Source organism: Physella acuta, unplaced genomic scaffold (assembly GCF_028476545.2).
Source record: "Physella acuta isolate Inbredline_101_S28 unplaced genomic scaffold, ASM2847654v3 ptg001128l, whole genome shotgun sequence".
NCBI classification, from domain to species: Eukaryota; Metazoa; Mollusca; class Gastropoda; family Physidae; genus Physella; species Physella acuta.
Genome location: NW_026732645.1, coordinates 205,351 through 229,294, shown reverse-complemented (window position 1 = coordinate 229,294; position 23,944 = coordinate 205,351). Strand labels below are relative to the sequence as shown.

Sequence of the window (23,944 nt, the reverse complement as noted above, 5' to 3'; positions counted from 1 at the left end):
CTACCAAGCTATTTTATCAAACACTTTGTCCAATTTTTTTTTTAAATTATGGGAGGAAAAAATCAATCCATTTAATAGCTTTCTGTCTATGGGAAGGGGAGTGAACCGCCACCGAGGCTTTTTTTCTCTGTCCTGAGTTTCGCTCCCCTTTTTGTGTCAGTAACCTTGCGTGCGATTGGCCTTGTGTAACGTTTATTACAAGGGGAGGTAAAAAAAAAGTTACGGGCTTTTGCGGTTCCTTGATATATATATGCATGATGTGAGGTAGAGGAGTGGGGGATGGGGGGGGTTTATTAAGGTTCAAAATAATCTAAACTTTGGTGGAGTTTTAATAAGGTTTTGTCGTACAAGTACAGTAATATCTCAAACGACGTGAGGGTTTTAAAATAAAGCTGTAAACTTTAAGGTTTAAAAATGCACTTGATAATATAGACAGTGTAGATTCTCAATGTGGTAATAGAAGCAGCAGGAAAGGCGGCAGCATATTTTGTTTTAAATTAATGTACATTTTTTTTTAAATTAAAAAAAAAAGAAAAAAATTTAAAAATTAAAAAAAATTAAATTAATTTAATGTTTTTTTTCTTTTTTGTTTAGTTTTTTTTTTTAAATATTTAGACGTTTTGTATTAGATCTATGTATAAATAAACCATCTTAAATGAATGAAAGAAGGCTACACGTAAGAAAGAAATATTACTATTGTAAATCTGTATACGTCCTCACAAGCCGATGATAAAAACTAATACTAAAGCGAAAACACAACTGACGCTGTAAATTGAAGCGGGAAAAAAAAAGTCTTAATTTAATGCAGATAATGGGGAATGTTCCAAAACAAAGACACACCTTCTGCAAGAGCAAGAAATGCAAAAAGCACACGATACATAAAGTTACTCAGAACAAAGCAGGAAAGCATACTCAGGATGTCCAAGGTAAAAGACGCTAAGACAAAAAGCAGAGCGGTTATGGTGGTCAGTCCAAGCCAGCCTTTAGAAAGAAGGCTAAAACCACCAGAAAAAGTGTCTATCGTATGGAGTGCACTGAATGTAAATATAGGAAACAATTACCAATCAAGCGCTGCAAACACTTTGAGTTAGGAGGAGACAAGAAAGGGACAGATGGTTATGTTTTAAGATAAATAAAATCTGGACAATTGAAATTTTTTTTTATGTGGATGCGTTGGTCTAACGCAGGGGTCGGCAACCTGATATTTACTGAGTATCTCAAGGGTTTGAGTGCAGGCGATGAGCAAGATCTAGATAGTACAGTCGTATAAGAAGCCTTGGGCTTGATTCACGGCTGTTAGATGTTTTCTTGGGTTGCGTCCCTTTGATTTTCGGATAGATGTATCTTTCTTAGTGATGCCCCTTTGTTGTTTTCGTTATTTGTGTCCCTTTGTAGTTGGTATTGATTGCGTCCCTTGCTTTTTAAAGTACCGACTTAACCCTTTATTTTTCGCCCTTGGTTGTTTACGTTGATTTCGTCCCTTTATTTATACTTTAGTTGCGTCCCTTAGTTTATTTGTTATTCGCAGTTTGCGTCAATTTACCGCCATCTTTAGTAACGCCACCTCGTTGATTTTGGTGGTTGCGGCCCCATTTCTGTTGTCATTGATCTCCCTTAAGCTCCTGTCATTGATCTCCCTTAAGCTCCTGTCGAGACAAGAGCCCTGACCGGGGCGCAGGAGCGCGACTAAGCTCCGCCGCCACCCTCACACTACCGCTGTCGTCACTACCACCACCACCACCAACACCACCAAAGTACCGCTATCATGGTGCCGAGGCGGTCCACCACGTGACGAGTGCCGCCCAATCGATGGCTGGTGATTAATGATTTCATCAAGGGGGATGACCCTCACGGGCGAGCAGGCCTGGAATCGAATAGCGGCCCTTTGAACAAGTCTGCTCAATTGGCGACACGCCCCCTAGCTAGCTTTTAGACTAAAAGATAAAAAAAAACAAGCATTATTTTTTATACTTGCTTTAAACGTAATCTACATAGATCAGCAGTCCTCAAACTCGTTTAAATGAACCACAACTTTTAGATACGTCAAGCATTCATTCATTAAGCCGGTATTGTCTTTTTGGACATTTTGTTTGAATTTTAGGGTATGTTTTGTTCCTGATCAACAGGTAATGTACTGGCCAATGGTGATAACGTTTTCTACTGGTCACCCAGTACTCTACTGGTCACCCAGTACTCTACTGGTCACACAGTACTCTACTGGTCACCCAGTACTCTACTGGTAACCCAGTACTCTATTGGTCACTGATCACACAGTACTCTACTGGTCACCCAGTACTCTACTGGTTACTGGTAACCCAGTACTCTACTGGTCACACAGTACTCTACTGGTAACCCAGTACTCTACTGGTCACTTGTCACACAGTACTCTACTGGTCACTGGTCACCCAGTACTCTACTGGTCACACAGTACTCTACTGGTAACCCACTACTCTACTGGTCACCCAGTACTCTACTGGTCACCCAGTACTCTACTGGTCACCCAGTACTCTACTGGTCACACAGTACTCTACTGGTAACCCACTACTCTACTGGTCACCCAGTACTCTACTGGTCACCCAGTACTCTACTGGTCACACAGTACTCTACTGGTCACCCAGTACTCTACTGGTCACCCAGTACTCTACTGGTCACCCAGTAGGCCTACTCTACTAGTCACCCAGTAATCTACTGGTCACACAGTACTCTACTGGTCACCCAGTACTCTACTGGTCACACAGTACTCTACTGGTAACCCACTACTCTACTGGTCACCCAGTACTCTACTGGTCACCCAGTACTCTACTGGTCACCCAGTACTCTACTGGTCACCCAGTACTCTACTGGTCACCCAGTACTCTACTGGTCACCCAGTACTCTACTGGTCACACAGTACTCTACTGGTCACCCAGTACTCTACTGGTCACCCAGTACTCTACTGGTCACACAGTACTCTACTGGTAACCCACTACTCTACTGGTCACACAGTACTCTACTGGTCACACAGTACTCTACTGGTCACCCAGTACGCTACTGGTCACCCAGTACTCTACTGGTCACCCAGTACTCTACTGGTCACCCAGTAATCTACTGGTCACACAGTACTCTACTGGTCACCCAGTACTCTACTGGTCACCCAGTACTCTACTGGTCACACAGTACTCTACTGGTCACCCAGTACTCTACTGGTCACACAGTACTCTACTGGTCACCCAGTACTCTACTGGTCACACAGTACTCTACTGGTAACCCACTACTCTACTGGTCACCCAGTACTCTACTGGTCACCCAGTACTCTACTGGTCACCCAGTACTCTACTGGTCACACAGTACTCTACTGGTCACCCAGTACTCTACTGGTCACCCAGTACTCTACTGGTCACACAGTACTCTACTGGTCACACAGTACTCTACTGGTCACACAGTACTCTACTGGTCACACAGTACTCTACTGGTCACCCAGTACTCTACTGGTCACCCAGTACTCTACTCGTCACCCAGTACTCTACTGGTCACACAGTACTCTACTGGTCACACAGTACTCTACTGGTCACCCAGTACTCTACTGGTCACCCAGTACTCTACTGGTCACCCAGTACTCTACTGGTCACCCAGTACTCTACTGGTCACCCAGTACTCTACTGGTCACACAGTACTCTACTGGTCACACAGTACTCTACTGGTCACCCAGTAATCTACTGGTCACACAGTACTCTACTGGTCACACAGTACTCTACTGGTCACACATTACTCTACTGGTCACACAGTACTCTACTGGTCACACAGTACTCTACTGGTCACCCAGTAGGCCTACTCTACTAGTCACCCAGTAATCTACTGGTCACACAGTACTCTACTGGTCACCCAGTACTCTACTGGTCACCCAGTACTCTACTGGTCACACAGTACTCTACTGGTCACACAGTACTCTACTGGTCACACAGTACTCTACTGGTCACCCAGTAGGCCTACTCTACTAGTCACCCAGTAATCTACTGGTCACACAGTACTCTACTGGTCACCCAGTACTCTACTGGTCACCCAGTACTCTACTGGTCACACAGTACTCTACTGGTCACCCAGTAATCTACTGGTCACACAGTACTCTACTGGTCACCCAGTACTCTACTGGTCACCCAGTACTCTACTGGTCACACAGTACTCTACTGGTCACCCAGTAATCTACTGGTCACACAGTACTCTACTGGTCACACAGTACTCTACTGGTCACACAGTACTCTACTGGTCACCCAGTACTCTACTGGTCACTTGTCACACAGTACTCTACTGGTCACTGGTCACACAGTACTCCACTGGTCACACAGTACTCTACTGGTCACACAGTACTCTACTGGTCACCCAGTACTCTACTGGTCACCCAGTACTCTACTGGTCACCCAGTATGGTGTTTAGGTTACCAATCACAATACAGAAGATGCTGCAAGGATCAAGATGTACCGAACAGATTCTATTACACACATCCCAGCCTACTCGGGTGTTTGTCCGAGGTTTTCGTGTTTCATGCAAACAGCCAAACCCACTACTAAATTGTTATCCATGTTCTCATCCAGTACACCAAGCCAGACTGTAAATACCATCAAAAATATCCCAGAATTTTAAAACCTCCTATATGATGTTGGCGTAGAGGTACATTCAACAATTCATGTGTAGGCCTATGTCAAATATCAAATATATTTTTTTTAACCACACCCATAAAAACAAATGAATATGATTAATAGCAATATTTCTTCCATAAAACGTCGCGTCCATTTTATCGTTCGCGCATACACCCTCACGGTACGTGTATTCCAGATTGGGAACCGCTGCAATAGAACATAGTAGTCAAACGCATTTCAAACAAGCCAGATTCTGACCGAGATAGACCCACCCGTAATTGGATGGGTTATCTTTATAGCCATAAGCCCCCCCCCCCCACGCCCCCTTGCTTTGATCCCCTTACCCCGCGCAGTACGACTCCCCGCGCCCGCGGGCCGCGCGCCCCTACGGCCCATCAGATCTCGTTAGTTCTGAGGCGTACCACGACACTGGTCTGAAAACAGAACTCGTCGTCTGCCATCTAATTCTATTTCCGGTTCCCCTCGCTGCTGGCACGGCAGTACCGCATGAAATTTGATTCCGGTCATGTGACTGAAACAATTTCTAATAGAGACAATTCCTACTCTCTAGAAGCCCGGTGACGTTTCACGAGAGGGGGAAAAATTTTAACAGCTGTTTTTTTGTTCAAAGAATGGAACAGCCATTCGATGTTTTGTTTAAAGAATTGAACAGCCTTTTCTGGTTTTCAAAAATAGAACGGCTATTTGAGGCAATTATGGAGACAAATCCTTGTCTCTGTATAAATGTTGATGTTACATTGTAGAAAACACGGGTGCTGTTTTGTTTTTTAAAATTTGGCTGTCGATATTTTATAAGGAAGATGGAACAGCTAGCCGGTATTTTGTATGGTGGATGTAACAGTCTTTCCATATTTAGTATTAGAAATGACTTAGCTTATCCATATGTATGAAAGGTTTAACTGCAGTTTGCATGAGATATGAAACAGTCCATTGGTTTTATCGCTGACATTAAATCAACATTCAATGGTTCATTTACAACATGTTACAGCAGTTGTAGGTGGCACAACTTTAAAGTTGTCGAAAGTTAAAACAGCCAATGTCTGTTTTGAGTCTAAAGCAAGAAATACCCTGCGTTAGAGCTAATAGACTCTACAACGTGTTTCCTTTCACCAGTGTTCGACAATGGACTCTTCCAAAAATAGGTGTGTTAAGTTGTTAGTCGTATTGTAATACCAGGTTTTGTGTTAGAGTCAGAATTATGAGTTACGACTTGATCTATGGTAAGACTTAGGTTTTTCTCAGCGTTGACTCTAGCTGACTCTAGCAAGTTATACTCTTTTAAAGTATAACACCAAAAACGTACCACCCCTTTTTTTAGAAGATTCCATTACTGTGTCCTTATCGAACTCTAATAGATAGAGCTCTCCTTTAATACTTAAAAAAAAGTTTGATACAGATACTGCAATGGCTGAGGTTAAGAACATTAAACTAGCACCAACAGACAGATTTCACGCGAGCTCATGAGAGACCAAACTGTCACAACCAATATTTGATCACCGTCATAATCAATGCTGTTGTGTACAAATCCAAGCGTTAAATTTCACCAGTTTAAATCCAATGAATGGAGTAATGGAGTGTACTTGTTTGACCTCGTGTTTAAAAGGAGGGGGCAATGGGGAGGGGGGAGGGGGTGAAGAGTATAAAATGGCGCGGGGGGGGGGGGGTGAGTTTTAATAATCCTCACCTAACCTAAATATTTTTTGGTCGAGTTTTTTTTTTAATTCTGTTGTGCAAGATGGCGGTTAATCTACGTAACGAAAGGGGGTGGGATGTGTTGTTGTTTTTCTTTCGGTGTCATGACGTAATTAGATTAGAGCTAATTTAGAATTACCTGGAGGTAAAACCACTTTGGAATTTGGGTCGTTCCTACCGCTGGGGGAGGGGGGGGGAGAGGGGAAGGTTCATAACGTTGCCATGTAGAGTTCTGTTCTCACCAATGTCAGGCTTTCATCTCTGTGACGTCAGTGATCTTTAACGACTATTAAGGAGATTAAAACCTGTGTATAGCCCGCTCCACAACACAGAGATGTGTAGCGAACAGTGTGATCTAGCACATGTGTAAGTGATCAGCTTAAATATTTCTAATCGCTGGTGTGTAATTGTACTTTCATTTTGCTGTCTAAATTTTACAAAGGCCTCAACAAGTTATACTATTCGTAGTTACACTATCTCAAGCTCAAATTGCTAAGTCTCAATTTCGAAGGCTACGCCATCTTAACCATCGAATTGCTGTCCCACTTAGCTAGGCTCCTCTGTCCTAAGCTCCAGTTTTCTTAGCTCTTCTCTCCTAAGCTCTACAAATCTCCGAACAAACTTAAAACTTCCTCACACTACAACCATCGGCCTATCTTACCTCAAACATAACTTTCCACGCAGATTTAACCTCCCATACGAAGGTAAATCTCCCACATTATTAAATCTCCCTTACAAATGTATCTTTCACACATTATTAAATATAATTTTCAAATGTAAATCTCCCTTGGACTATAAATTTCCCTTATACACTTAAACAGAGTTTTACCGCCCCCCCCCCCCCCCCGAACGAAATGAAATTTATATAATTTATATAGAAAATATATACTTTTAACAGTGTCCGCCCCCCGAAGAAAGTCTACCCCCCGAAAATTTCAAGTGTCCCCCCCCCCCCCGGAGATAAAAGTCTGGAAGAAACACTGCACTTAAATCTCCTCATAGAATCAAATCTCCCATACAAACATACATCTGCACCCCCCCCCCTCCCCCACGTCCGGACTTTAAATCTTCTTTACGCACATAAATCTCCCCATATACTCGAATCTCCTTTACACAAACGTAAATCTCCCGGCAGACTTTAAATCTCCCACAACCGATAAAACCTCAACTCTGTATTTAAATCTGCTGCTATCTCAGCACGTGCAAGCTGAAACCTCCCCCCATCATCGACCAGCTAGACATTTTTTTTTATCGCCCAGAAAATAAAACAAAAATTTTTCTCATGTCTACTTTGTTTTTCGTTGTTATTTTTTTACCGTCAATATCCCTAGAACCAAATTAAATGATTTTTTTTTTAACTTCAAGGAAAAGCGTATGAAATCTTACAACCGCATTTAACGTAAAATATGTTAAGGAGATTGTATGTTTAATGTTTGTGCCTTATCGATAGGTCTTCCCAATAAAAAAAAATGAAAAGGCACAAAATCAATATTTCTCTTTTTCAGAAATAAAAAAAAAAATCCTTGACCTTCGTTATCCAAAATAAAGATGCACAAAATTGATACCAGTTGCTAGAATTCAAAAGTCATTGAACTCCAGTTTACAAAGTTTTACCGTATATAACAGCCTGAATTCTGAACGTAAATATCAAACGAACGTTGTAAATACAACGTTTTTGGTCGGATTATTTTTAAAAGTTAGTTCACTCACGCGCAGATATTATTTAAACACCGTCTCAGATCTTTGGGTAAAAAAAAACTTTTTTTTTAAGTTTCAACTTTTGGCTACCTTGATTCCTTAATTAGCACATTAGAGCTAAAGATATCCAGGTTTCCACTAAAACTAGATCAGGTGTGTCCAACGATAGATATTCAACAGAAATCTCTCCAACGCACTTCCTGCCTTTTAGAAATTTTGTCTTACAGGTCGAGCTAAGTCCAAACTTAATGTAAATACTTGTTTATAGTATTTGCACAATGAAATTGTAATATTCTGATGAAAACATTGGGTCGATACATCCTTATGTTACTTATGGTAATGGTAATAGGTCCTATATATTAGTTGCTGTTGTTTTTTACATTTGCATTACTTTCGTCACTTTCATTAAAAAAACATCACAGAATCATTAACGAGCGTTATCTACACGGCAATGATAGACCACACAGATAACTGCCTATAGTATCCCTTGCTCATCAGATCACACAGATATCAAGCTTAATCTCCCCTGGTCAACATTTTCAAATTCATCAGAACGATCACAGCGCCATGAACTATTTAATTTCGGCCCGCACCATGACAGTATGACACACACAACCAACACGACAGCGGAACTCGACATTTTTATCTGGCCAGCGCTGGTCGCCACACAATCAAAGAATTTATTTGTTTCTCCAACACACAAATAAATACCCCGGCATTTTAAAACATGGGGGTTTTACAGACGTCAATTTATGGACGTCGTAAATGAAAAGGCTAATTTCAAAAGTCATTAAAAATTAATGCAACCGTCCGCTGGGCGGCTAAGTCTCCCCCGTTTATACAACGTCAGCACATTCAGACTTCCAGGCTGATTCAAAGCTGGCCTTTACAATAACGGCAGCATTTGAATAATGCATGTGGCTTCAATTCTAAACGATATATTGGCCTATATATATATATATATATATATATATATAAATATATTCTTACATACATATATATATATATATATATATATGTATATGTATATGTATGTATATATATATATATATATACATATATATATATATATATATATATATATATATATATATATATATATATATATATATATATATATATATATATATATATATATATATATACTAGCCGTCCCGGCCAGGCCCTGCTCTGGCTTCTGTGAAAAACCTTTCTGTTAAAGACCATTACCTGTGTGTTTAGAAATCATCATAAACCCGGCATTGCCCACCCAAACCACAACCAACCAAAACAAAACGCAAACATAACGCTAACACAATTACAAATACAAACGAAAACAAAAACCTAACAACAAACCCAACCACAACCACAAACACCAATACAAACACAAAGAAAAAACAAACAAAAAAGCAAACGAAAACAAAAACCTAACAACAAACCCAACCACAAACACCAATACCAACAAAAAAAAAAAAAACGAAAAAGCAAACGAAAACAAACCAAATCCAAACGCAAAACCAACCAAAAACACAAATACAAACCCAAACAAAAAAACACAAACAAAAACGAAAAAAGAAAGAACGAAAACAAACCAAATCCAAACGCAAAACCAACCAAAAACACAAATACAAACCCAAACAAAAAAAAACACAAACAAAAACGAAAAAAGAAAGAACAAAAACGAACCAAATCAAAACGCAACCACTAACGCAAACCCACCTAAACACAAAGAAAACACTAACGCGAACATAAACGCCCGGGGCAGAATCGCCTGTTTTAGCTTAATAAACGACTATAGTACCCCAACTTATTCATAGTTTTTGCACTCACTTAAACGAACGCGCCTGTTTCAATTTAATGAACAATTATAATACTCCAAGCTTATCCGTAAAATACCTACAACATTTGCACTTGATCAATCCCCGCTAATTATGTAATTATTTTTTTCCCAACACCAAAACAAAGTAATTAAAAAGTAAATGCTTTTCAACTAATGCAATGGTTTTATAAAGGGAAGTAATTGTGTTTTGCCTAATTTATCAAAGGGAAGTAAGCGCTATAGGACTAAAGAAAGACATAATTAGAATTTTTGTAAAAGATGATATTTTTTTCAAAACTTGTGTTTAATGAACATGCCGACAATTATTACTATAATTTGAAAAATGAAAATGATTTCCCAACACTTTTAATAGTAATTTTTTAACTCATAAATTTAGACAAATGCGCACGATAATTGATCTAACACTTAAATCCGTAGAAATGCCAACGACAAACATATGCGTTACAGAATTGAGCTTTATATATTAGATATATATATATATATATATATTCTTACATACATATATGTATATGTGTATGTGTATGTGTATGTGTATGTGTATGTGTATGTGTATGTGTATGTGTATGTGTATGTGTATGTGTATGTGTATGTGTATGTGTATGCGTATGCGTATGCGTATGCGTATGCGTATGCGTATGCGTATGCGTATGCGTATGCGTATGCGTATGCGTATGCGTATGCGTATGCGTATGCGTATGCGTATGCGTATGCGTATGCGTATGCGTATGCGTATGCGTATGCGTATGCGTATGCGTATGCGTATGCGTATGCGTATGCGTATGCGTATGCGTATGCGTATGCGTATGCGTATGCGTATGCGTATGCGTATGCGTATGCGTATGCGTATGCGTATGCGTATGCGTATGCGTATGCGTATGCGTATGCGTATGCGTATGCGTATGCGTATGCGTATGCGTATGCGTATGCGTATGCGTATGCGTATGCGTATGCGTATGCGTATGCGTATGCGTATGCGTATGCGTATGCATATGCATATGCATATGTATATGCATATGTATATATCGTGTGTGTTTGTGTGTGTGTGTGTGTGTTATTTTATAAATTTAAGATAACAGAGTAACATTGAAGTGATATTGAGGCAGAGGCAGTAGAGTTTATCAATTTTTGTGTTGCCACGAATATAGTGAAATGTATGTCCATTAAATAACACGGGGTGGTCTAGCGAAAGAGCACGCGACTGATAGCTTAAAAATCTCGGGTTTTGTTAACATACTGGAAGCCTTAGGATGACTCTGAGCTCACTCAGTTCTTACGCGTACCTGACTCGATTCGCGGAGAGAAAATTTACAAGATCAGTGAAATTGAAAAACTCTAACTGCTCCTGAAACTTCATGTCTGAACGGAAACTTTACGGTTTTTTTTTTGTTTTTGTATTTATCTCTCACCTACATATACACTATCTCTGTCAATATGAATTCCTTCATATCTTAAATCAACTTAGAAACTTTTTTTTTACAACTACGCCGCTGAGAGAACTCCTTGCTTAGCTCGCTCATCTGATTATACATACACTTTTAGGATTTCATTTTTCTAGAAACTTCTGTGTCCCTTTACAACCAATGTCATACAAGATAAAACTGCTGCCGTAGATTTAACATTATTAAGACACCCCCCCCCCCCCCCGACTAAAACATGTGACCCACGGGCTATAACCCCAACGGAGTATGAGGAAGACAAGTTTGCATTATAAATCTTCGCATTAGCCAAGTCGGACAAATTGAGTGCTTTAATGTTTCCTAGAATTAAATATTTAAATCTGCATTAAGGCCGATACAAGACGCTATATGCGGTATGTGTTGAATAGCTGGATGGTCGTTCAACTTCTTATGTTGTAGGGCCAGATGGACCGGTTCACTTCTTTGGTTTGAGCTTTAAGGACCGTTTAACTTAGTATGGCATGGATCTAGAATCACAGTTTACCTCTGTATATTGAAGAGCTAGAATCTCAATTTTACTCTGTTTTTAAAGAGTAAGAATCACAATTTAACTTTGTTTATTGAAGAGTTTGAATCATAGTTTAGCTCTGTATATTGAAGAGCTAGAATCACAGCTTAACACTGTATGTTGAAGACCTGGAATCCCATTTTAACTTTGATTGTTGGAGAGTTAGAATCTCATTTTAAATGTGCATGTTTTTTAACTTTGTGTGTTGAAGAGTTAGACAGTAACTCTAGTAAGTTGAACCTTCAATGCCGGGGATGTAATGTAAATTTTTTATTGTAAAGTAATCAATTCCGGCTCTACCATCAGGTAATATCTGAGCTACCGTAATCAGCAACGAGGCCACACTGGGGAATCATCATCACTAATCTCTGGTCACGTGATGAAATTCAAACTTTTTCATTTGTACTTTTCCATCTCCTATAACGTATATGTATACCACTTTTTAAATCTAAATGTAATTTGCTGTATAGATTTACTCATCTCTTCCAAATTGATTTTTGTTGTTTTTGTTTTTTGTGTGTTAAAAACAAAGGAACACACTAAACAATGAGTTTGTTGTTTGTGTGTTTAAAACAAGGGAACCCACTAAACAATGAGTTTGTTGTTTCTGTGTTAAAAACAAGGGAACCCACTAAACAATGAGTTTGTTGTTTCTGTGTTAAAAACAAGGGAACCCACTAAACAATGAGTTTGTTGTTTGTGTGTTTAAAACAAGGGAACTCACTAAACAATGAGTTTGTTGTTTCTGTGTTAAAAACAAGGGAACCCACTAAACAATGAGTTTGTTGTTTCTGTGTTAAAAACAAGGGAACCCACTAAACAATGAGTTTGTTGTTTCTGTGCCCGATAGTTCGTGTTGTAGCTCCGTGTTAATCCACCTCTGTGTTTCACGGCGCCGGTTCGTGTTTCAAATTAATTCAAGAACCGTGTACATCCGGGTGAGCAGGGACTCGGTCGCAGAACGGTCTCGTTTTGGTGAGCACGGTAAACTGTGTCACGTGACGTTGTCAGGGGGGCGTTGTTTTTAAGGAAGTGGGGTGGGGGGGGGCTGTAGCCCCGGAGATAATTTTCATGACGACAGCGACTTTAGAAGGATATATTTAATTTAAAATGTGTAGCTACAGCGGCCTGTAACGAATATTTTAAATCCCAACCTTACCGACCGTCAACAAGTAGTCTAACCTCGCCATGGCTAATCGTATCAGTAGCGGGACTACCATGCTGCCAAACCCCTCCAGACCCATGGGGGGAGGGGGGAAGCTTTAGGTAGTCCAAAATCCAACCAAGAAAAACATGGTGGTTTTGTAGATCCAGATCTACTACAGCAGGCATTGTTCTGCTGTAACTAACACACGGTTGCGTATCGAAAAGAAACTACATGAGCTGTAGTGTAAAAGATAGGCAAGGCTGAAACTTGACTCTTCTAAATCTTACCAAGGCCGAAACTTGACTACTCTAAAACTTACCGAGACCAAACTTGCCCGAACATGACAAGACCAAAACTTGCCAAGTCTATGACAAGATTCAGACCTTGATCCAGCGACTAATGAGCAAGATTCCCCCACGCCGGCCGTGTAAACAAGCATTGTTGGGCCCATACAAACCCTCTGTCCCCAGGGGAGGGGGAGAAAAACTGTCTATTGACCGCGGTACTGTCGTTTAAAAACGTGTTATGAATCCTCCGGAACCCAACACTTAAGGAAATACCCCCCCTCCCCCACCCCGGGGCGTCTTGGGCGTCGAAGCAAGATTATATGAAGAGGGAGAGAGGGGGGAAAAATCAATGATCGAACATTTGTGTTTGTGTTCGATAGAGCTACGCGGATTAATCCAGATGTCTTTTTTTTCGTATCATTGTACCTAAAGCTCCTAGCTCAGAGCTAAGTCTACATTTTTAAGATCGGGTTTCAGTCACTTGGTGTATCGTGATATCTTAATCCCGGTCCTTTAGTCCAATCAAGGATCAACTCAGTTGTGGTTAGATGTAAGAGCCAATCAGCTGTCGTCTTACGTGTGTTTAGTTGTATCATCCAATCAGATGGTGTCTTACTTTTGTTAAGCAGTTTGATCGAATGAAATTGATTGAAACAAATCTGAGACATGATCAAACAATGAGTGCGCTAATTAAGATGACTTATGTCTACGTAACAAGTAATTAATTAGTGTAGCTTGGTTTCATACAAATAAAAGTTTTCAATTATTTTGTAACTACGGTACCACTAAACTATGTGTGAACAGACGAAACAACAGCATTCCAAAGAAAATCTATGATTAGTTACCAATTCAATCTATTTCAAAACTTCTCTGAAATTGAAATAGACCTGTATTTTTTTAATTAAATAAATAACTACTACGCTAACTAGCGTCGATTAAGATAGTGTAGGTCCACAAATCAACATGAGCAATTATCTAACCGTATGTTGCCAGTGTATTCACATGAATTGTGTCTCTATGTCTAATTCTAGAGGATGCTGTTGTTGATAGATCTCTTTACTTAATTGCTTTCTCACATTTATTTCTCTGCGTATACATATACTAACTTATATATGTATTTATATGAATAAGTATATATATATATATATATATATATATATATATATATATATATATATATATATGCATATATATATATATGTGCATATATATATGTGCATATATATATGTGCATATATATATGCACATATATATCTGCACATATATATATATATATATATATATATATATATATATATATATATATATATATGCATATATATATATATATATATATATATATTATCCCTGGATATCGCATGACGTCACGGGCCACAAATTACATCACAACTTCTGTGAGCCGACTGTCATGCCGTGCATTAGCCGTTGCCAGACAGCTGACCATTATCGCGATGACTCACGTCCACATCAGATGGGCGCCACGCAGCAAATCATGATGTAATATGCTGCCCGCCAGTCCGTAGAATCGAGACAGCTCAAGTGGAACGACGGTATACGCATCAAATGGGGAGGGAGATAACTCTGCATGAAATTCGAGAAAATAAATAACTTTGAGTTATTTCCCTTGAGTTCATTTTTTTTCTAATCCAAGCATCCCATTACATATTGATCGACACAGTCTGTTTCTCACTCGTTCACTAGGGGGAGGGGCGACATATAATTGGGGGGGGGGGGGGGGGGTATCATTTTAGAACTTTTATTCAGAGATGGAAATCAAGTGTTTTATGTGCAACAATTACTCAGAGGATATTTAATAAATAGTTGGCAAAGAATTTTAAAATAGAAATGGTTTCCCTGAAAATAAAATAAAAGTAGAGTGGTAGGCCATTGGTTGTTGTCTTTTGTTCCATAAGAAAATGATGCTACTAAATGGTTCTATAATATGATGTTACTAACTAGCTCCATAATATAATGTTACTAACTGGCTCTATTATATGATGTTGCTATACGACTCTATAATATGATGTCACTAGCTCTATAAAATGAAATTGCTATATGACTCTATATGACGGTGCTAATGGAGGGACTTATAGGTGTACGTCCGGGAAGTCATCAACTTTATCTATCTGATTGTGATTAGCATTTGATATTATTTGATTGTTAGAAGGTTGTCGTAACCCGCTCAATAACATATCGTAAATTAATAAAACATAAATTAGTGGAGGATAAAAATAATATTGCTTGGAAAAAAATGTGAAAGGTTTATAATTATGCAAATGCAATTGGAAAGGGAAAAAACAAATACATTGATTTAGAAGTGTCAGTTATAGTTTGTGAAAGCTAACTTGTTTGCTTCAGCTTTTTTTATTACAAAAATAATTTTTAACGCTCGTAATCTTTACCCAAACATGTGTCCAGTTAAAAAAGTGGGGGGGGGGGGGGAAGGACAACGATTTCTTTGTTTGTAGACGTATAGACATCAATATAATGTAGTCATATATATATATATATATATATATATATATATATATATATATATATATACATATATACATATATACATATAGGCTAACATGGTGATACATGTATATCTGTCGTCACTTAGCAATGGTCGTAAACATGTACGTATCTAACGGTGACCAGAAAGATGCGCAACATGTGTCTAAATTGTCAGAGCAAGCCTATAATTATCACATTTTTATTGGAATGAAATTCATCTATTCTGGCTAGAGCAGGCCTTTTATCACACTGTTACGGTAATGAAATTCTTCTATTCTCGCTAGAGCAGGCCTTTTATCACACTGTTACAGTAATGAAATTCTTCTATTCTGGCAGGCTGTGACAAGGTGTTCTCCAGCCACACCCTGCAGGAGAAAAAGGGCGTGTTCCACTCCCCTGGGTACCCCAGCCACTACCCCCTCAACGTGAGCTGCAAGTACAAGTTTATCGGCCGGTCCAACGAGAGGGTGTCTGTACAGTTTTCAAAGTTCGCGCTCCAAGGAAGGCCACCCACGTGAGTTGTTTTAATTTCTTTTTGTTTTGTTTAAGAAATGTGCAGTATTGTCCACATCGGAGGTGAGTTTAAACGTAATAGTACGTCGTGAGATATTAATCATATGATATTTATCATTAGATTTATGTATCCTAAATATTTCCCTTGAGGTAATTATCATTCGAAATTTATCCTAAAATATTAGTCATATTTATCATAAGATATTCTTCATGAGATATTTTTCATGATATATTAATCTTGAGATATTCATCGTGAAACCTTTATAATAACAACAGAAAGTGATTTGGGGGGGGGGGGGTACTTGGAAATAATCAAGTTTAGTTCTCGGGCCAGTATATATGTGAATTCCACGATCCTTGCGATTGCTGGACATATTGCTGACCACACAATTCCTTCATTTTTCGAGGTCCCTATTGGGCCTGCTGGTCTGATGGGTTACTGAGTTTAGCAACATACTCGATTGTTCATCGTGCTCAGAGTTTCTTCCAGGCATCTCTCCGGGGGGGCGAAGCCCCCCCGAAAATTTTTTACCGCCCCCCCGAACGAAATGAAATTTATATAATTTATATAGAAAATATATACTTTTAACAGTGTCCGCCCCCCCGAAGAAAGTTTACCGCCCCCCCGAAGATTTCAGGTGCCCCCCCGGAGAAAAAAGTCTGGAAGAAACACTGATCGTGCTTCAATCTGCCCAGCTAAAAACGGTTGTTAAGGTCGGTGTGTAGCCCATGTATGAGAGAGATGAGTGATAGCAGTATGTAAACAAATATTTCAATCACTATGCACCTTTATCAATGACACCCTGACAAACGAAACGAAAAATGAACATATATATTTGTATCATGTCTTTTATGTATCCATTTGTTTTTATTAAACAACAGCCACATGGAAAGAATCACAATTAAAACATGACTAAATATATGAACTTACAACGCATAAATTATAGCACAAACTATTTTGATTTTATTTTATGTGGTTGACTAGAACTCACATCTCACTTTGAATTTAAACAATAATAACAAATGTTTATGGACAGGTTTTAAAGATTCCTGCATTTACAAAAATGTTTCTCTCAAGTTAAATTGTGTCCATTATCCTATTTTCATTTCAAATAATAGGAATGTTTATCTTTTTAACATATAAAAACAGTACATTCTTTATTGTCGGCATTCTCATAAATACAGTTTGTTATAAATATTAACATAAACGGTAATGTCATCAATATTATAATAATGCTGTTTATAAATGGTTATTAATAGATCTAGTTTTAACTGATATTTCTACCGTCCCCAGCAAGACAATATCGTGTTATAAGTTATAAGTATCGTATCATGTTTTTTTCGCCAGTTTGAGCATAAGTTAGTTCAGGTTAGGGTTAAAGCCATTGGGTTTATGACTCAGGTTGGGGTCAGGATTAGTTAGTCATGGTTAGGTCTAAGACTAGAGTAATAACAATACATGCACACAAAAAATGTGTCAATAAAAGTCTTGCCAACGATTGTAATAACTATTTGATTTAAGTGACTTAGTGATTAGTTTAATTGACTAGCAAGAAAGGTAAGTCAGTCTTGTTGCACACATAGGAATTTGGGGGGAGGGGGGGGGGCGACATGCAGATCCCACTCAAGTTCCTCGGCCTATGAGGCACCCCGAGAAACTCGTGTAGGGGGACAGCTTGGGGTCGCCTTCCACGTGCACTATTCTAACCGCCGCCACATCCCCTGCCCCCATGTGACTCACCCCCAGGCCACAGGTCGAAGACCCGTCCCCGGCGGTCATCGCTTTACACACCACGAACGTCCCGGTGTCGTCTTCCCGGTAAATTTTCAAATGGGCCCGAACTTTCCCTGGGCCGGCTTGCTTTAGGGAGAGGAAAAACAGATAGAGCCCGTCTACTGGGGCAGTGAACACGCCGCTGGATGCGGTGAAGTAGCTACCAAATGTAGGCTTGTGTTTGTAGTCGCCCAGAACAGTTTCAGACTTGACGCTTTGCGGGGACTTCAGGTAAGCTGTGAACCCCGTCAAGACACCAGCGCCTCTAGATTCGGGTGTACCTGTCAGGCGTACACAAATATTGTGTTAGATAAATGTGACTGTACCTAGCGACACGCGATAACAAAAGTGATTGAGACTAATCTGGTAATATGATATACTGATTCGTTGATTTAGTTACTAGAGCCAGGGGGGGAGGGTTGAAAGTCGGTGTTTACCTGCTCGCCGTGTGCTCAGCTCATCAAACATCTCCTTTAGCTCATTCACCTGCACAAGAAGGCAAAAACTTTACTTTTTGTTTGGTACTGTCTGACACAATGTTCAACTGACCTATTAGGTCATCCGATGCAATGTTCAACTGAGCTTTTAGTTCATCAGATTCAATGTTCAACTGACATTCATCAAATGCAATGTTCAACTGACCTTTTAGGTCATCCTATAAAATATACAACTGACCTTTTAGGCCATCCTATAAAATATCCAACTGACCTATTAGGTCATCCGATGCAATGTTCAACTGGGCTTTTAGTTCAGCAGACACAATATCCAACTGACCTATTAGGTAATCCTATAAAATATTCAACTGACCTTTTAGGTAATCCTATAAAATATTCAAATGACCTTTTAGGTCATCCTATAAAATATCCAACTGACCTTTTAGGTCATCCTATAAAATATCCAACTGACCTATTAGGTCCTCCAATAAAATATCCAACTGACCTTTTAGGTCATCCTATAAAATATTCAACTGACCTTTTAGGTCATCCTATAAAATATGCAACTGACCTTTTAGGTCATCCTATAAAATATTCAACTGACCTTTTAGGTCATCCTATAAAATATTCAACTGACCTTTTTGTCCAGTACCTCTATACGGCTAGGTGACTGTCTGCTTGTGTTAAAAATTGTCTGCAGTTTGTTTAGTGGTTCCAGTCTAGATGCTATAAGTTTGTAAATGTTTTTGTTCTGTGGGGAAAATAAAAAGTATGTATTTTGACTTCTGCTCTGAACTAGTTAATTTTTAAAGTCTCCATCCAGCATAATGTCTACTTGTTTTTATGTCTAACATTAATACATATTTCCGCTTAAACGGATATATTTTTCGACTTCTTTTATAATAAACCGGGAGTGGTCTCCCCTAAACTTTCTCGAATATTCTTATATAAAACAACAGGGATGGGAACTCTGGATATAGACATGATTTTTAATCAATTCTAAATACTTAAACTTTTTAAAATAGAATAAAATCTCGCGGAAAAAGAATTGCACACCAAGTGAACGCCAAATAAAGATGTGCATAATAGTGCGCAATATTATTAGTACTTTATAAATTTACATGGGTTTTTTTGAGAAATTGAAAGTAGCGTAAATTACTACTACCGGTCAACGGAAATTACTCAAAATTTGACAAAAGGTAGAAAATTAGATCATTTACTTACATGTGAAATGTTATTTATCTATCTGAAATTGTACTCAAGTTATAGGCTTTTGGAAAATTCAAAGTAGAAAAAGTACCACTTCCGGTTATCGGAAATCGCTCAAAAGTTGATACCTAACAACGATTTTGATAAAATACTTATGTATGAAATTTCATCAACCTAGCTGTAACGGTACTCAATTTATCGTGTTTACACACAGATACACAGACATACGGACAAGATTGCAAAATTATGTTTTTCCGTATCAGTGAGGTGTAAAACGTCGAGATTTGTAAAAATCTCGAATTTTTTTTTTTTTTTTTGCACGATTACAAGACTTTCTCTATACTTCGTATATGAGAAAGTAAAAAAGTGTGAATAATTTGGTAAATATTTAAATGAGATTTGTCTACTTTTCTTTTAAGATTTCATTCCACCCAAGAACAAAGTACCAGTTGTTTGATTTTGGAGTTTTCTGTCCCCAGCTATTGAGCCTTTGAGCCTATCTAACTGGGTGTTCGAACTCGGGACTTTTCGGTTTAGCAGTCATGAGCTTTACCAACTCGACCTCGCTGACCTCGATGTGGTATTGAAAATACGGTTATTGACAGACTGTAACATGTTAAGCAACCCTTGTTCTCGTGACACACACACACACACACATATATATATATATATATATATATATATATATATATATATATATATATATATATATATATATATATATATATATGCATGTCCGGATTGACATCATATTACTATAAATGTGTAGAATATGTCGAGTCTCTTGGTTGTATGTAGGCATAAAAAATGCAATCTGTGAACTTATTTCTAATCTTTCCCGACCAAGGTTGTAAACTTTAATGAAGATAATGTTGACGATCATAGGCTACTGATACGATAGATAATGATTAGATATGTGTTGTTTTTAGACGAATGTACACGTCTTTACTTTATTCATGTAGTAATGTGGCTTAGATTAGCATATAGTTTTTGCATATCTTGTCTGAACTCTTAATTCACTACTCCCCATAATATAATGGAATTTAGTCAGTAATGATATTTGGTGTCTGGTTAAGATTAACTGCGATCAGTTATAAAACCAAGAAAAACACATTTTTAATGAGATCAATTTGTAATTTTCCTTTAGTGTCATTCGTCTGTGAGGGCATGCATTCAGTGTTTCTTCTAGAGTTTTTTCTCCGGGTGGGGAGGGGGGCGGACACTGTTAAAAGTATATATTTTCTATATAAATTCCTTTTCTTTCGAGGGGGGGGGGGCGGTAGGTTTTCTTCCCCGAAGAGAAGCCTGGAAGAAACTCTGCATGCATTGTTGAGGTCCCATCCAATACGCTGATGTTAATAGTGACCATTACGACGTTATCCGGAACAACTGGAATTAACAAGTTGTCTTCTCTAGAACACATGGATACCACGTGGGGGATTCTAAGAAATCTCAGCTCAACCACCTGTAAACTTTCAAACACAACCTTTTCACCAACCTAAAAACCAACCTTAGCAACCTTAACAGCAACTTAAACACCTACCTAAACACCAATCTATACACGTTCCTTAACAATAGTCTGAACACCAACCTTAGCAGCAACCATTAACAGCCACTTAAATACCTACCTTTTTACACCAACCTAAACATCTAGCTAAATAACACCTTAAACAACTCCTAAACACGTTCCTTAACACGTTCCTTAACACTAATCTGAACACCAACCTTAGCAGCAACCTTAACAGCCACTTAAATACCTACCTAAACACCAATCTAAATACCAACCTAAACACCAACCTAAACACGTTCCTTAACACTAATCTGAACACCAACCTTAGCAACCTTAACAGCCACTTAAACACCTACCTAAACACCAACTAAATGAGATGTACTAAACTTTAACACTCACAACAACATCTCCCTGCTCCACCATGGATCTAAAAGACTCCATAACTTCCTGTTTCTTTACAACGGCCGTCAGTTTTTCCTCCATCTCTCGGCGTCTCGTCACCCCGGCATTGTTGGTCTGTTTCAAGCTCTGCATCGTCCTGTCTGCTAATGCCATCTTACTCGCCAGCTCCTTGGTTGTAGCCTCTACGTTCTTGCACGTGTTTGTCACGTCCTTCAGATCCACGGTGTTGTACGTCACTTTCATACCCAGCGTCTCAAACGTCTGGTTTGTTTTTTTAACCCATTCAGTGTGTTCGGTAAAATCGGATTTGGAGACGAAAGTATTGGCGAAATCTATCTCGGCGAGTTTTTGTTGTTCATGAAGTGACTCCTGCCTTTCCTTGATTTGATTGGTTCTCTCATCTAACTCAGATATGTGGTTCATGATTTTCGAGAAGCGGGTCACATGACCTTTCTCGAGTTCCGCGTTTTTCGCTTTCAGGTTTTGGATTTCGCTTTCCAGGGCGTGAAATTCTTCCTCTAATGACGATATTTGTTTTGAGTTGCTTTGGTTGCTCTCGTCTTGAAACGAGGCTGTAATCTCCAAGTTCTCAAGTCGCTGGTCGCAGATTTTGGAATCTGCAACATGTATCAGTTAAATATGAAACTTAACACTTATATTTACGTTTATGATCAATTCATTGATCAGAAATAAAATATGACGAGCGAGTATTATATAACTCTTTAACTAATTTTTTCATACAATAATCTTCACCCTAATCTGTCTTTACGAGTGTTGAATTGAAATCACAAATGTTATACATACATGAATTGTAGGATGGTGTGCACTGGTCAGTTGGTTGAACAGTAGACTGTGTTTCTACATTTTCATCATCTGTGAACAATTATTTTTTACTCCTTTAGAATACAGCCAGCTTAGTTACAACCGCATATCAAATAGTAAGATTTACAGTAATATTTTGGAAGTGTCATCTATTTAAAGACTTGTCAGTGGCATAAAGAAGTAAACAAGTCTGGAGACATCGACATGAGATACAAGATAGAAGACTTGTTGAGGTCTCGTCTCCACGGTAACCAATAGAGTGGACGAATGGCAGAATACGAGATGCTAACATGAAAGTATCGAGTTCAGTTCGAGACTTTGAGTTTACCCAGGTTTAGCAGCTATCTGAATCTAATCAGGGAAATTTTAAAACTGTCATAAACGCAAGACCTGGATGTCAAAAACGTAAGCCAACGCAACCTCTTCAGCACATTAGAGACCTGTAAACGTTTCTGTAAATACATCCTACAAAACAAGAGGAGTTAGTCTATTCTCGTTAGAAACATAGATGAATACATCAAAATTAGCATCCAAACGTATAAACCAAACAGACAGAAACCCTTCTTACTGTGAAACGTATCGCCCATCTTTAAAATAAGTTGCAGGGCTGTGTCAAGTCTAGAGTTGATGTCTCTCAGATGTCTGACATCTTCAGCAGACGATCCTTTCTCCAAAGCTGCGGTGGCTTCAGATGTGTGCTGGAATAGTTTTACTTTTTGTCAGATACAGATATTCACGTACGGCAGTAGAATGCGCCAATCAATGAACTAACAGATGAACTAATCAATGAACTAACAGATAACTATTATATATATATATATATATATATATATATATATATGTGTGTGTGTGTGTATGTATACCAATATGATCGTACAGCTCACTGCTTTCGTTCCCTTCCCTTCCCCACGCCAACCCACAATGTGACAAACCTTGATGACGTATGAATCAATGTCTGCTATCAGCCTAGATTTCTCCTCTGTAATAAATTCCAGTTTTACTTTGATCATGTTCAACATCGCTTTACTCTGCGCCATTGTGATGCTTTTCTATGTGGTTTGGCTGTTGGTGATAGAGACACAAAATCCACCCACGAGTCGTTACTACAGCTATATATATATATAAAGAAAACTTGGACGTTACTGGATGTCGGTAAATGTAAACGTATGCTACTGTAATTATCCACTTTTAAACAACTGTCAAATGTCTCTAGTATGTCCCCAACCTATAAAATAAATAACTATCGTTATTCCTTATTTGAAGTTTACTTATTCATCTTTTGTATCCTATTATAATCTTGTCCACAGGGTTTTATACTGTTGTTTTTTTCCGAGGTATTTATGTATTTGTTCGTTAAGTACATCTGTACTTGCTGATAATCTTGACTCATACTAACCTTCTTGAAGTTGTGTGCGAATGTGTTTATTTTTCTGTACATTTATTCAGCTCCCCCCCCCCCCCCCACCACTATATAGTTGCATAGAGTTTTTAACACAATCTATCTAAAAATATGTGCATCTGTACTAGCTGCCTTAGGAA

The 23,944-nt window shown here is 38.6% G+C and overlaps 2 protein-coding genes across 2 annotated transcripts; one reads left to right on the top strand and one right to left on the bottom strand.

Annotated features, from left to right (window-relative positions):
- The first annotated feature begins 811 nt into the window (after positions 1–811).
- LOC131956111 (uncharacterized) lies at positions 812–16,259 on the top strand. The gene is made up of 2 exons (XM_059320527.1): positions 812–926; positions 16,078–16,259. The coding sequence occupies exons 1-2, from the start codon at positions 812–814 to the stop codon at positions 16,257–16,259; spliced, it is 297 nt and encodes a 98-aa protein (XP_059176510.1).
- Positions 16,260–17,878: 1,619 nt separating this feature from the next.
- LOC131956110 (cilia- and flagella-associated protein 57-like) lies at positions 17,879–23,442 on the bottom strand. The gene is made up of 7 exons (XM_059320526.1): positions 23,338–23,442; positions 22,974–23,103; positions 22,388–22,456; positions 21,581–22,200; positions 19,100–19,213; positions 18,466–18,514; positions 17,879–18,309 (listed from the first exon to the last, which is right to left on the bottom strand). The coding sequence occupies exons 1-7, from the start codon at positions 23,440–23,442 to the stop codon at positions 17,879–17,881; spliced, it is 1,518 nt and encodes a 505-aa protein (XP_059176509.1).
- Between the last annotated feature and the right edge of the window lie 502 nt (positions 23,443–23,944).

Excerpts from the sequence above, each read along its gene's own strand:
- LOC131956110 (XM_059320526.1), bottom strand. The coding sequence starts at position 23,442 with ATGGCGCAGAGTAAAGCGATGTTGAACATGATCAAAGTAAAACTGGAA. Across the intron at positions 18,515-19,099 it reads TAGAGGTACTGGACAAAAAG|GTGAATGAGCTAAAGGAGAT; the intron begins GTCAGTTGAATA and ends CTTCTTGTGCAG. Across the intron at positions 18,310-18,465 it reads GCTGAGCACACGGCGAGCAG|GTACACCCGAATCTAGAGGC; the intron begins GTAAACACCGAC and ends TACGCCTGACAG.
- LOC131956111 (XM_059320527.1), top strand. The coding sequence starts at position 812 with ATGGGGAATGTTCCAAAACAAAGACACACCTTCTGCAAGAGCAAGAAA. Across the intron at positions 927-16,077 it reads GCATACTCAGGATGTCCAAG|GCTGTGACAAGGTGTTCTCC; the intron begins GTAAAAGACGCT and ends CTATTCTGGCAG.